The sequence below is a fragment of the Papio anubis genome, chromosome 16 (assembly GCF_008728515.1).
Source record: "Papio anubis isolate 15944 chromosome 16, Panubis1.0, whole genome shotgun sequence".
NCBI lineage: Eukaryota > Metazoa > Chordata > Mammalia > Primates > Cercopithecidae > Papio > Papio anubis.
The window spans coordinates 56,057,991-56,072,201 of NC_044991.1; the positions used below are offsets into that span (position 1 = coordinate 56,057,991).

Here is a 14,211-nt window from a genome sequence, read left to right on the forward strand (position 1 = left end):
AAGTTCAAGATATTTTTGTAAACAATAATACCTGCCATTTAGTCCATCCCTAAGGAACTGAGGATCCAAGGGATTTAACCATGTTAACATAGTCTTTTTTTTTTTTTTTTAAACACAATTAACTGAAGAGAAATGGACACCTTTAAAGATTTTGTTTTTAAGATTAGGAAACAGGCCGGGCAGAGTGGCTCATGCCTGCAACACTTTGGGAGGCCGAGACAGGAGGATCACTTGAGGTCAGGAGTTTGAGACATGCCTGACCAACCCCGTCTCTACTAAAAATGCAAAAATTAGCTGGGCATGGTGGCACATGCTTATAATCCCAGCTATTCAGGAGGCTGAGGAGGGAGAATCGCTTGAACTCGGGAGGCAGAGGTTGCGGTGAGCTGAAATTGCACCACTGCACTCCAGCCTGGGTGACAGAGCAAGACTCTGTCTCAAAAAAAAAAAAAAAAGAGATTAGGAAATAAAAAGAAGTCAGATGGAGCCAAATCAGGACAGTATGGTAGATGCTTAATGAATTCCAGTCAACACTCTCACAAAATTGCCTTTGTTCGATGAGAGGAATGAGCAGGAGCATTATTGTGGTGGAGAAGGATTTCTGGTGAAGCTTTTCTGGGGCTTTTTCTGAAAGCTTCAGCTAACACTCATAATAAGCAGGTGTTCTTACTCTTTGGTTCTCCAGAAAGCCAACAAGCAAAATGCTTTGAGCATCCCAAAAAACAGTTTTCATGACCTTTGTGCCTGACCGGTCCACTTTTTTTTTTTTTTTTTTTTTTTGAGACAGAGTCTTACTCTGTTGCCCAGGCTAGAGTGCAGTGGTGCAATCTCAGTTCACTGCAAGCTTCACCTCCTGGGTTCAAGTGATTCTCCTGCCTTAGCCTTCCGAGGAGCTGGGATTACACACCACAACGTGTGGCTAATTTTTGTATTTCTAGTAGAGATGGGGTTTCACCATGTTGCCCAGGCAGGTCTCGATCTCGTGACCTCAAGTGATCCACCCACCTCAACCTCCCAAAGTGCTGGGATTACAGGTGTGAGCCACCACACCCGGCCGGCTGGTCCACTGTTGCTTTGACTGAACCACTTCCCCCTCTTGGTAGCCATTGCTTTGATTGTGCTTTGTCTTCAGGACTGTACTGGTAAAGCCACGTTCCATCCTGTTACAATTCTTTGAGGAAATGCTTCGGGATCTTGATCCCTTGTTTACAATTTCCACGGAACGCTCTGTTCTTGTTTGCAGCTGATCTGGGGGCAACAGTTTTGGCACCCATTGAATGAAACATTTTCTCAACTTCAATTGTTCAGTCAGAATTGTGTAAGCTGAGCCCAGTGAGGTGTTGGCTGTTGTTTGTGCTGTTAGTCACTGGCCCTCTTCAGATTTGGAGCTGCAGATTTTAGGGGAATGCAATCCAGTGTGGGCCCTTCCTTTATCTTCTTAGATTATCCCAGGCAGCAGTCGCGCCTCAGATCCTGGGCCTGTGTCTTCACTGAGGGAAAATCTCCCTTTGCTTAAAATCTAATGCTTTTTAGGATAGGGACTTAGGAGGTATAAATGGCACACACACGGGCCTCAACTCTGCCTCTAGCTCACCCTGTGGCCTCAATAAGTTTCCTTCTTCTCTGTAATGGGAGTGTTGAGGGATGGTTAGGTTCCAGCTCTTATACTTTTGGGTTCTCTGTCAGGACTGTGGGGAGGATCCTTGGCTCTTGATGTGGCCAGGGCATTTGAGAAGCAAGGAGAGTCCAAGGGTCAGCCAGGGTGACGGTGAGCTGGCAGGGCGGAGTACGGCAGAGCTGAGTGGGCCAGGGTTACTGTGATGCTTGGGTCTGTCAGCCTCCCAGCTATGGGGATGAGACATGAAGGCTGGAGTGGCTCCCTAGGTTCTTACATCATCTATGGCTGTCCAAAAGTTTAAGGATTACTAAGTGCAGCACTTCATTTTACGGAAGAGTAAACTGAGGCCCAGGAGGAGAAGGAACTTGCCTAAGTTTACCAAGTAGGGCAGAGGTTGAAGCAGAATTAACTGAGGCCCCCTGGCTCCCACGTGGAAGAGACAAAGAATGGGCAGGAGGAGGACAGGGGCCAAATTGCCACCTCTCAGTCCCTCATGATCCATCACTTGGCAGTGGCCACATGGATGATCACAAAACCCTTGATGTCCGGGAAGTGAGGGCTTACAAGGTCCACCTGCAACTGCCTTGGGCCACTCTTGGAGGGGGTGATGTCAAACTGGACTGAGGCCCTCTCCTGAGGCTCCAGGGTGGGCACGCTGGAGGAAAAGGAGGTGAGAAAGGCAGATTGTCAGTCCTCTTGCCATTCTGAGTCTGGCCTGCCAATCCACAGCTCCCCAAACTCCTCAGGATCAAGTTCACCTTGTGGCTTGACATTCAAGACTTATCAACATGTTTCCAGGCCAGGTGCGGTGGCTCACTCCTGTAATCCCAGCACTTTGGGAGGCCGAGGCAGGTGGATCACCTGAGGTCAGGAGTTCGAGACCAGCCTGACCAACATGGTGAAACCCCATCTCTACTAAAATACAAAAATTAGCCGGGAGCGGTGGTGCACACCTGTAATCCCAGCTACTCAGGAAGTCGAGACAGGAGAATCGCTTGAATCTGGGAGGGGGAGGTTGCAGTGAGCTGAGATTGCACCATTACACTCCAGCCTGGGCAACAGAGTGAGACTCTGTCTCAAAAACAAACAAAGAAACAAACAAAAACAACAACAAAAAAAACATGTTTCCAATTTAATTTTCTCTTCTACCACCTGCACTCTTCCCATCCAGCCCGGCTAGTTTTCTGTCTGGGCCCTGAACTTCCCTCCTCTGGGCTTTCATCGGCTCTGTTCCTCCCACCTAGGATACCTTTCTTATTCCAATCCACCCAAGGCCCAAATCAAGTTCTCTTCTTCCAGGAGACCTTCCCTGACAACAACAGCCATCAGGTGTTGATACCAAGACCTTTGCCTGGCAAACCGTCCTTCCTTCTTGATACCTGAAAATCTCAATTCATCATTTAAGGCTCAGCTCAAACACCAGCTCCACTGGGACTTCTTCCTGGCCCCACCTTCACTTAAGGGCTGCTTTTGCTCCCCCAGACCTTGGACAAGGTCTTTTTCACAAATCATACTGTCCTCATGTGAAGGGCCGTCTGTATCTGAGAGCCCTTCTCCAGGCAAAACTCCTGTCAGTGTTCCTAACAATTACACATGGGCCAGAGCACAGGTCAGTATAATCAAGGACCACATAAGTAGCAGGCAGATGAATGGAAGAAGGAAGGAATGAATGAATGATTGACAATCAACAAGTAAATAAACGAATCCATGAAAGAACAGGAACATGTGTGAATGAATGAATGAAGCATCAATGTAGGAATACATGAATGAAAAAATGAGCAAATGAGTGAATAAATGAGTAAGCAAATTCAAGAATGCATGAATAAATGAGAGAAAATGAATGAAAGTGAGTGAATAAGTAAATGGATAAATAAGTGAAAATATGAATGAATGATGTGAGTGAATGACTGAGTGAACGAGTTATATGATTTGAGTAAATGAATGAATGAAGGAAGGAATAAATAAGTGAATGCAGGCTGATATGGATAGGCTGTGGGTTGGTTCCTGGGGGGTCCAGAATCTCTCCCACACCCCCCATCCCTGGCAACTTCTCTCTGGCTCATCCATAAGGAAGGGAGCCCCATTCCCTGCCAACCCCCCAGGCTGGCACTTACTCGATGCTGAGCTGTTCCTGGAGAAAGCCGCTGCCCTCCACCATCAGCGCACAGTCCTTCACTCTTTCTAAGAGGGGGTTGACTACTGTCACTTCCACCGTAACTGCCACTCCCACCATGGCTGGGCCCAGAACCTGAAAGGGGACAACACCGATGAGCCATCGCGCCTACCCCTCCTCCCTCCAGGAAACCGATGGTCCTGGCTGAGTTAGAGGATGGATCATTATTCATGTCCACCCCTGCCTCCGTATACCCCATTACTGAGTGCCACCATTGCATTCATCCCCTTATGTCCAACCCACTCCTCCCACCTTGGAGAGCTAAAGCTGGAGTTAAAGGCGCAAAATGCTCAGCTTCTGACGCTCTCCCCCAGCTCTGGGGAGTGGGTGCTGCTTGGAACAACATGGTAGGTGCAGGCTGAGGTTACCTTGATGGTGATGAAGTCCTCTAGAGTAATGTCCTTCTCCACCAGAAGCTTCTCTCCTTTGGTGACGAGGCACATGGCAGCCAACAGGATCTTCTTGTCCTCTGTCAGGTCTTCTTTATACTTAGAGTAAGATATTGTAATTGGGATTCTCTTCTCTGGAAGGGAAAGCAGAGGTGGGAATTGGGGCTTGGTGTCTTTCTTCAATGGCACTGGGAAGAAGGAAGGGAATGCCCAACTAATAGCTCCTTTCTCTCTGGTCCTTGCAACCATTCTGTGACAGGCTTTATTCTCCTCAGTTCTCAGATGAAGAAACCTAAGGCCCAGAGCAGGTATTTTCTTGTCCAAACTCATATAGGAAGTAAACCAAGAAATTAGGATGAGGTGGGAGTCAAATTCAGGTCAGAGAGCTACTACAATACCAGACTATTTCTCCAAGAGCCCCCAGAGATGCTTCCAAACTTTCCCTACTTATTCAGGATGGAAATCTCTCAGACCATCAACCATTCATCCCCTCCTTCACTGCTTATTGAGCACCTATTATGTGCTAGGTGTAGAGAAGAGGAAGACCAAAGGCCTGCCTCAATCTTCCAATCCTGTGAGGCCAATTTCCCTACAACTTTTCCAAATGCCCCCCTCCACGAAGGCCCAGTCCCGGTCAGCCCCACCAACTGAGGGAAGTCTTCACTGACGCCTCCAGCCAGTGCTCTCATGCTCTCTGAGCTCCTGTGGTCCTGGCCATCTCTATCTCCCTCTCACCAGTCACAAACATCCTGCCTAGGTATTCTTTTCTTGTAAGCATGGATCACCACAAACCTCAGTCTTTTTTTTTGAAGACGGAGTCTTGCTCTGTTGCGAGGCTGGAGTGCAGTGGTGGCATGATCTCGGCTCACTGCAACCTCCACCTCCTGGGTTCAAGCAATTCTCCTGCCTCAGCCTCCTGAGTAGCTGGGATTACAGGCACGTGCCACCACACCCAGCTAATTTTTGTATTCTTAGTAGAGATGGGGTTTCATCATGTTTGCCAGGATGGTCTCAGTCTCTTGACCTCATGATCCTCTCGCCTTGGCCTCCCAAAGTGCTGGAGTTATAGGCGTGTTTTTTTTTTTCTGACTACTATGTATTCTTTCTTTCAGGTTCAATGTGCTCTTTCTGGTTTGCTCTCAGGCCCCCTCATTTCCTATTGTTCTACTCCCACTGCTTCCTTTATTTCGTTTTCTTCCTGACTCTGAAGGCATCTGAGTTTTTAACTCATGGAAAAGGTCCTTAAAGGGCTCAACATGGTTCATGCGCTCTGCTACCCCAGGGCTTTGCATATCATATTCTCCTGAATGCCAGCAGGCCGATTCATGTGTTAAAGCATGATTTTTTTTTTATGGGCTCCCTTAGTTTGGTTGGTCATTACTGGAAGAACTTTATTACAATAACAGTAATAAGTAATAATTATAGGCCAGTGCAGTGACTCACACCTGTAATCCCAGCACTTTGGGAGGTGAAGGTGGGTGGATCACCTGAGGTCAGGAGTTCGAATCCAGTCTGACCAACACGGAGAAACCCTGTCTCTACTGAAAAAACTTACAAAATTAGCAGGGCGTGGTGGTGTGTGCCTATAATCCCAGCTACTTGGGAGACTGAGGCAGGAGAATTGCTTGAACCCAGGAGGCGGAAGTTGCAGTGAGCTGAGATTGTGCCATTGCACTCCAGCCTGAGTGACAGAGCAAGACTCTGTCTCAAAATAACAATAACATTAACAATAATTATTATAAATATAAAAGCTAACTTTTACTAAGGGAATAAAGTGTACTACACTTGGAAGTGCTTTCGCAGACTGACTTGTTTAAACCTTACAACAATTCCATGAGCAGGTATTATTATTTTTATTTTATTGATTTATTATTTTATTGATAGTATATTATTATTGATAACAATATCAAAAACACTGATAATAAACATCATAAATTGAATGTTCGTCAGGTAGTAGGAATGATGCCAAATACTTTATATACATTATATCATTTACTCCTTGCATGGTGATAGATCACGGTTCTCCAAGTGTGGTCCTGGGACCAGCAGCATCAGCGTCACCTGGGAACTTGTTAGAAATGTAAATTCTCAGTGTCCAGCATGAAGAACCACCATATGCCACCATATGATACACATGAGCAGAGCTCTGGGCATCAGCTCAGACCCTGGGAGAAAGGAGGAGAAAAGTTGCCCTTTAGAATGTTTGGATCAGGGCTTCTTGAAGTCCTTTGACTCACAGACTCCACTAACAATCTAATAAAAGCTGAGACTCCTTTCCCTAGAACAATGGTTCTCAATAGCACCGCCACTCAGCTGGACATAACTGACATCTGTAGAATATTGCATCTGACAACAGCAGGATACACATTCTTCTCAATCTCACACGGAGCATTCACAAAAATGGATCACATTCTGTGGCATAAATGACACATTAACCAGTTTAAAATAATAGAAATTATGCAATATATGCCCCCAGAACACAATGAATTCAAACTGGAAATCAACAACAGACAGAGAGCTGAAAAATCTAAAATACCTAGAGATTAAACAACACACTTCTAGAAGAACACATGGGACACAGAAGAAGTCTCAAGAGAAATTTAAAAGTATTTTGAAGTAAATGAAAATGAAATTACAACTTATTAAAATTTCTGGGTGCATGCCTGTAGTCCCAGTTACCTGGGAGGTTGAGGAGGGAGAATCACCTGAGTCCGGGAAGTTGAGGCTACAATGAGCCATGATTGTGCCACTGCACCCCAGCCTGAGTGACAGAATGAAACTCTGTCTGAAAAGCAAAACAAAACAAACAAACACCCTTCCCCCAACACACACATTTGTAGGATGCAGCAAAAGCAGTGCTTAGAGAGAAGTCTATAGTATTAAATACATATGATAGAAAAGAAGAAAGATCTAAAACCAATAATCTAAATTTCTGCTTTAGGAAACTGTAAAAAGGAGAAAGTGTTAAACTCATCTTAAGCAGAAGAAAAGAAATAATAAAAATTAGAGCAGAAATCAGTAAAATTGAAAATCAGAGATCAATAGAGAAAATCAGCAAAACCAAAAGCTGGTTCTTTGAAAAGATCAATAAAGTCAATAAGCTTATAGCAAGGCTAACTTATAAAAAAAAGAGAGAAGGCACAAGTTATTAATATGATAAAGGCAAGAGAGGACATCTCTCCAGATCCCATGAACATTAAAAAGATAGTAAAGGTAACAAGTTTGGGGAGTTAGGAAAAAAACAGATAGTAAAGGAATATTATGAACAACTTTAAGCCCACAGGTTTCATAACCTAGATGAAAGGGACCAGTTCCTGAAAGAAAAAATCAGCTAAAATTCACATAAGAAGAAAAAGACAACCTGAATAGGCCTATATCTATTAAAAAATTGAATCAGGACTTAATAACCTTCCAAACCAGAATGCGTTAAGCCCAGATGGGTTCACTGGTGAAATATACCAAGTATTTAAGAATAAAAAATTATAGCAATTCTCTACAATCTCTTCCAGAAAATGGAAGCAGAGAAATACTTCCTAATTCATTCTATGAGGTCAGCATTACCTTAATGCCAAAAACCAGACAAAGACATTGCAAGAAAAGAAAACTACAGACCAATATGAACATAGATGCAAAAATTCTCAACAAAATATTGGTAAATTGAATCAACAATGTGTAAAAAATTACACGCCATGATCAAGTGGGATTTAGTCTAGGCATGTAAGGCTGGGTCAATATTAAAGTTCAATTAATATAGTCCATCAAATCAACAGGAAAAAAATAACATGATCATATGAATAGATGCAGAAAAAGAATTTGATAAAATCCAACACCCATTCCTGATAAAGCTCTTAGCAAACTAGGAATAGAGGAAGAATTTACTCAACTTGATAAAGAATATCTACAAAAAACCTACAGCAAACGTTATCCTTAATGGTGAGAAACTGCAAGCTTTCCCATGATGATTAGGAACAAGGCAAAGATGTCCCCACTTACTATTCCTTGTCAACATCATATTGGGAGTCCTAGCTAATGCAATAAGATAAAACAAGGAAATAAAATATATACAGATTGGGAAGGAAGAAATAAAACAGTCTTTGTTCACAAATGATATAATTGTCTATGTAGAAAATCCAAAAGAATTGTCAACAACAACACACAAAAAATCCTGGAACTAACGAGCGGTTATAGCAAGGTTACAGGGTATAAGATTACTAATATACAGAAGTCAATCACTTTCCTATATACCAGCAAGGAACAATTAGAAATTAAAATTAAAAAGATAATACCATTTATGTTAGCACCACCAAAAATGGAATACTTAGGCATTAATTTAACAAAATATGTACAAGATCTACACAAGAAGAACTGTAAAACTCTGATGAAAGAACTAAATAAATGAAGAGATATTCCATGTTCATGGATAGAAAGGGCTCAATATTGTCAAAATGTCAATTTTTCCTGACTTGACCTATAGATTCAAAGCAATCTGAAGAAGTTATTTTGTGGATATTGACAAACTGATTCCAAACTTTATGTGTGGGTGGGAGGCAGGAATGAAGAGAAGTTGGATAATGGGTACAAGATAGTTAGAAAGGATAAATTCTAATATTTCATAATACAGTAGGGAAATTATAGTTAACTATGATTTATGGTGTGTTTCTAAATAGCTAGAATAAACTGTAATGTTTCCAACACAAAAGATACAGATAAATGTATAAGGTGATGGATATCCCAGTTACCCTGATTTGATTGTTATACATTCTATACATGTATCAAAATATCATGTGCACCCACAAAATATGTACTACTATGATATATCAATTAAGATTTTTTTAAAGATCCATGACATAAAAAAAGTTTATGTCAAGAGGCAAAAGACCCAGAGTAGTCAACACAGCTGTACAATTGTAAAATATTGAAGGAGAGGAACAAAGTTAGAGGACTGGCACTACCTGACTTCAAGATTTACTATAAAGGTACAGTAATCAAGACAGTGTGGTATTAGTGAAAGAATGGACAAAGACAGGCATACCTTATTTTATTGTGCTTCATTTTATTGTACTTTGCAGATATTGCATTTTTTACAAATTGAAGGTTTGTGGCAACCCTGAGTCAGGCAAGTCTATAAGAGCCATTTTTCCAAGAGCATGTATTTGCTTCTATGATCAGTGATCTCTTTTTTTTTTTTCTCTTTAAGACAAGGTCTTGCTGTGTCACCCAGGCTGTAGGTGCAGTGGTGTGATCATAGCTCATTGCAAACCTCCAACTCCTGGGCTCAAGCAGTCCTCCTGCCTCAGCCTCCAAGTAGCTAAGACTATGGGAGCATGCCACCACACCCAGCAGATATTTTTTATTTTAATTTTTGTAGAGATGGGGTTTTGCTGTGTTGCCCAAGCTAGTCTCAAACTCCTAGGTTCAAGCAATTATCTCACTTTGACCTCCAAAAGTGATTGGGATTGGGATTACGTATATGAGCCCCTGTGCCCAGCCCTTGATCAGTGATCTTTGATGCTACTATTGTAACTCTTTGCTGGCACCACAAACCATGCCCTATAAGACGTTGAACTTAATTGATAAATGTGTGAGTTCTGACTGCTCCACTCACTGGCCATTTCCCCATATCTCTCGCTTTCCTCGGGCCTCCCTATTCCCAGATACACAACAATATTTAAATTAGGCCAATTAATAAACCTACAATGGCCTCTAGGTGTTCAAATTAATGAGAGTTACATGTCTTTCACTTTAAATCAAAAGCTAGAAATGATTAGGCTTAGCGAGGAAGGCACATAGAAAGCCAAGATGAGCCAAAAGCTAGGCCTCTTGTGCCAAACAGCAAGGTTTTGAATGCAAGGGAAAGTTCTTGAAGGAAATTAAAAGTGCTACTCTTGAAGGAAACTAAAAGTGACTTAGGAATTATAAGAAAGCAAAGAAGGAAACTAAAAGTGACTTAGGAATTATAAGAAAGCAAAATAGCCTTATTGCTAATACGGACAAAGTTTTAATGATCTCCATATAAGATCACACCAGCCATAACATTCCATTAAGCCAAAGCCTAATCCAGAGCAAGGCCCTAATTCTCTTCAAATCTATAAGGATTGAGAGATGTTAGGAAGCTACAGAAGACAAGTTTGAAGCTAGCACAGATTGGTTCATAAGGTTTAAGGAAAGAAGTCATCTCTATAACATAAAAGTGCAAGCTGAAGCAACAAGTGCTGATGTAGAAGCCACAGCAAGTTATCCAGACTCTAGCTAAGATCGTTGGTGAAGACGGCTACATAAAACAACAGATTTTCAATGTAGAAAAAATAACTTTATATTGGAAGAAGATGTCATCTAGGACTTCACAGCTAGACAGAAGTCAATGCCTGGCTTCAGAGCTTCAAAGGACAGGCTGACTCTGTGCATTAAAGAGCTAATGCAGCTGGTGACTTTAAGATGAAGCCAATGCTCATTTACCATTTCTAAATCCTGGGGCCCTTAAGAATTATGCTAAATCTACTTTGCCTGTGGTCCATAAAGGAACAACGAAGCCAGGATGATATCACATCTGTTTATAGCATGGTTTACTGAATATTTTAGGCCAACTGTTGAGACCTACTGATCAGAAAAGAAGATTCTTGTCAAAGTATTACTGCTCATTGACAATGCACCTAATCACTCAAGAACTCTGATGGAGGTGTACAATGAGATTAATGTTATTTTCATGCCTGTTAACATAACATCCATTCTGCAGACCATGAAGCAAGGAGTAATTTTAATTTTCAAGTCTTTTTATTTAAGAAATACATTTCATAAAGCCATAGCTGCCATAGATAGTGATTCCTTTAATGGATCTGGGCAAATTCAATTGAAAACCTTCTGGAAAAGATTCACCATTCTAGACATCATTAAGTATATTAATGATTCATGGGAGGAGGTAAAAATATCAACATTAATAGGAGTTGGAAAGAAGTTGATTCCAACTCTTATGGATGACTTTGAGGGATTCAGGATTTCAGTGCAGGAAGTCACTGATGATGTGGTGGAAATAGCAAGAGAATTAGAGTGCAACCTAAAGATGTGACTAAATTGCTCCATCTGATGGTAAAACTTGAACAGTTGAAGAGCTGCTTCTTATGTGTGAGCAAAGAAAGTGTTTTTCAAAGATGGAATCTATTCCTGGTGAAGATGCTCTAAACATTGTTGAAACGGCAACAAAAGATTTTGAATATTACATAAACTTAGTTGATAAAGCAGTGGCAGGGTTTGAGAGGATTGACTCCAGATTTGAAAGAAGTTCTACTGTGAGTAAAATGCCGTCAAGCACCATCACATACTACAGAGAAATCCTTCGTGAAAGGAAGAAAGTCATTCAGTGTGGCAAACTTTATTGTTGTCTTATTTTAAGAAATTGCCACAACCACCCCAACCTTTGGCAACCACTACCCTGATCAGTTAGCAGCCATCAACATTGAGGCAAGACCTTCCACCAGCAAAAATACTATGACTCAGTGAAGGTTCAGATTTTTAGCTTTTATTTATTTATTTTTTAAATTTTTTTTTTTTTTTTTTTTTTGAGAAAGAGTCTCCCTTTGTTACCCAGGCTGGAGTGCAGTGGCAGGATCTCAGCTCACTGCAGCCTTGACTTCCCGGGCTCAAGTGAGCCTCTCGCCTTGCTTCTGAGTAGTTGAGCAACAGGTGTGTACCACCATGCCTGGCTAATTTTTTTGTTTTCTTTCTTTTTTTTTGTAGAGATGGGGTTTCACCATGTTGCCCAGGCTGGTCTTGAGCTCTTTAGCTCAAGTGACCCTTCGCCTCAGCCTCCCAAAGTTCTGGGATTACAGGTATGCACCACCTGTGCCTGGCCCCAATTGTTAGCATTTTATAGCCATAAAGTATTTTGAAATTAAGGTCCACATTTTTTTAAAAAGGAATAGTGTTATTGTACACTTTATAGACTATAGTATAATATAAACATAACTTTTATATGCTCTGGGAAACCAAAACATTATTTGACTTGCTTTATTGCAATATTCCTATTATTGTGGTGGTCTGGAACCAAACCCGCAATATCTCTGAGGTATGCCTGTGGATCAATAGAATAGAAAAGAGTTCAGAAATAGACCTGCACAAATATAGTCAGTTGATCTTTGACAAAGTAGCAAATGAAATACAGTGGAGAAAAGATAGTCAACAAATGGTGCTGAAGCAACTGGATATCCACATGGGGAAAAGAAAATCTAGACAAAGGACTTACATTCTTTACAAAATTTACTAAACTGAATCATTGACCTAAATGTAAAATGCAAAACTACAGAACTCTTAAAGATAACATGGGAGAAAAATCTGGATGACCTGAGATTGGTAATATATATTTTTTTTTTTGAGATGGAGTCTTGCTCTATTGCCCAGGTTGGAGTGCAGTGGCATGATTTTGGCTCACTGCAACCTCCACCTCCCGGGTTCAAGCGATTCTCCTGCCTCAGCCTCCCGAGTAGCTGGGATTACAGGCACTCACCACCATGCCCAGCTAATTTTTGTATTTTTAGTAGAGATGGGGTTTTACCATGTTGGTCAGGCTGGTCTCAAACTCCTGATCTCAAGTGATTCACCTGCTTCAGCCTCCCAAAGTGCTGGGATTACAGGCGTGAGCCACCGTGTCCAGCCGGTAATAATTTTTTTTTGATACAGTACCAAAGGCATGGTCCATGAAAGAAAAAATTGATAAGTTGGACTTTATTAAAACCAAAAACTTTGCTCTGCAAAAACACTGTGAAGAGACTGAGAAGAGAGGACACAGACTGAGAGAAAATATTTGCAAAAGACATCAGATAAAAGACTGTTACCCAAAATACTCAAAGACCTTTTAAAAACCAGCAATGAGAAAATGAACAACCCAATTAAAACACGGGCAAAAGATCTGTACACCTCACCAAAGAAGAGATACAGATGTCAAATAAGTATATGAAAAGATGCTCAATGTCATATGTCATTAGTGAATAGTAAACTCTGATATACTATTTATTACACACCTATTACAATATCAATAATCCAAAACACACAACGCCATCTGCTGCATAGAATAGGGAACAACAGGAATTCTCATATATCCTTGGTGGGAATTCAAAAGGATACAGCCACTTGGGAAGACAGTTTGTCAGTTTCTTACCAAACTAAACATATTCTTACCATAAGATCCAGCAAGTGTGCTCCTTGGTATTTATTTAAAGAATTAAAAATTCGGGCCTGGTGCGGTGGCTCATGCCTGTCATCCCAGCACTTTGGGAGGCTAAGGCAAGTGGATCATGAGGTCAGGAGATCAAGACCATCCTGGCCAACATGCCGAAACCTTGTCTCTACTAAAAATACAAAAATTAGCTAGGTGTGGTGGTGTGTGCCCGTAATCCCAGCTACTCGGGAGGCTGAGGCAGGAGAATGGCTTGAACCCGGGAGGTGGAGATTGCAGTGACCAAGATCTTGCCACTGCACTCTAGCCTGGTGACAGAGTGAGACTCTGTCTCAAAAAAAAAAAAAAAAAAAAAAAAAAGGAATTAAAAACTCAAGCCCACACAAAAACCTGCATAAGGATGTTTACAGCAGCTTTATTCATTATTGCCAAAACTAGGAATCAACCAAGATGTCCTTAAGTAGGTGAATGGATAAACTGTGTACATCCATATAATGGAATACTATTTTGCAATAAGAAGAAATGACCTATCAAGACACAAAAACCATAAGGGATCCTTAAATACATATCGCTAAGCGAAAGAAGCCTGTCTGAAAAAGCTTAATTATACTGTATGATTTCAACTAGACGACATTATGGAACAGGCTAAAGTGTGGAGACACTGAAAAAATCAGTGGTTACTGGGGCTTCAGGCAAGGGAAGCAGGGATGAATAGGTGGAACATGGGGATATTGGAGAAGGGGTGAAACTATTCTGTATGATAGTGGAATATTAGATACATGCCATTATACATTTGTCAAAAGCCATAGAATGCACAACACAGAGTGAACCCTAATGTAAACTATGAATTTTAGTTAATAATACT

At 41.4% G+C, this 14,211-nt stretch overlaps 1 protein-coding gene across 1 annotated transcript in view; it reads right to left on the bottom strand.

Annotated features, from left to right (window-relative positions):
- Positions 1 to 973: 973 nt before the first annotated feature.
- The window catches only part of TGM6 (transglutaminase 6), a 54,706-nt gene continuing 41,468 nt past the window's right edge, over positions 974 to 14,211 (bottom strand). Inside the window, exons 11-13 of the mRNA XM_031656025.1 lie at positions 4,160 to 4,314; positions 3,733 to 3,866; positions 974 to 2,273 (exon numbers count right to left, since the gene is read on the bottom strand). Coding sequence (XP_031511885.1) covers positions 2,120 to 2,273; positions 3,733 to 3,866; positions 4,160 to 4,314 — 443 coding nt within the window. The 3' untranslated portion in view covers positions 974 to 2,119. The remainder of the gene's footprint in view (positions 2,274 to 3,732; positions 3,867 to 4,159; positions 4,315 to 14,211) is intronic.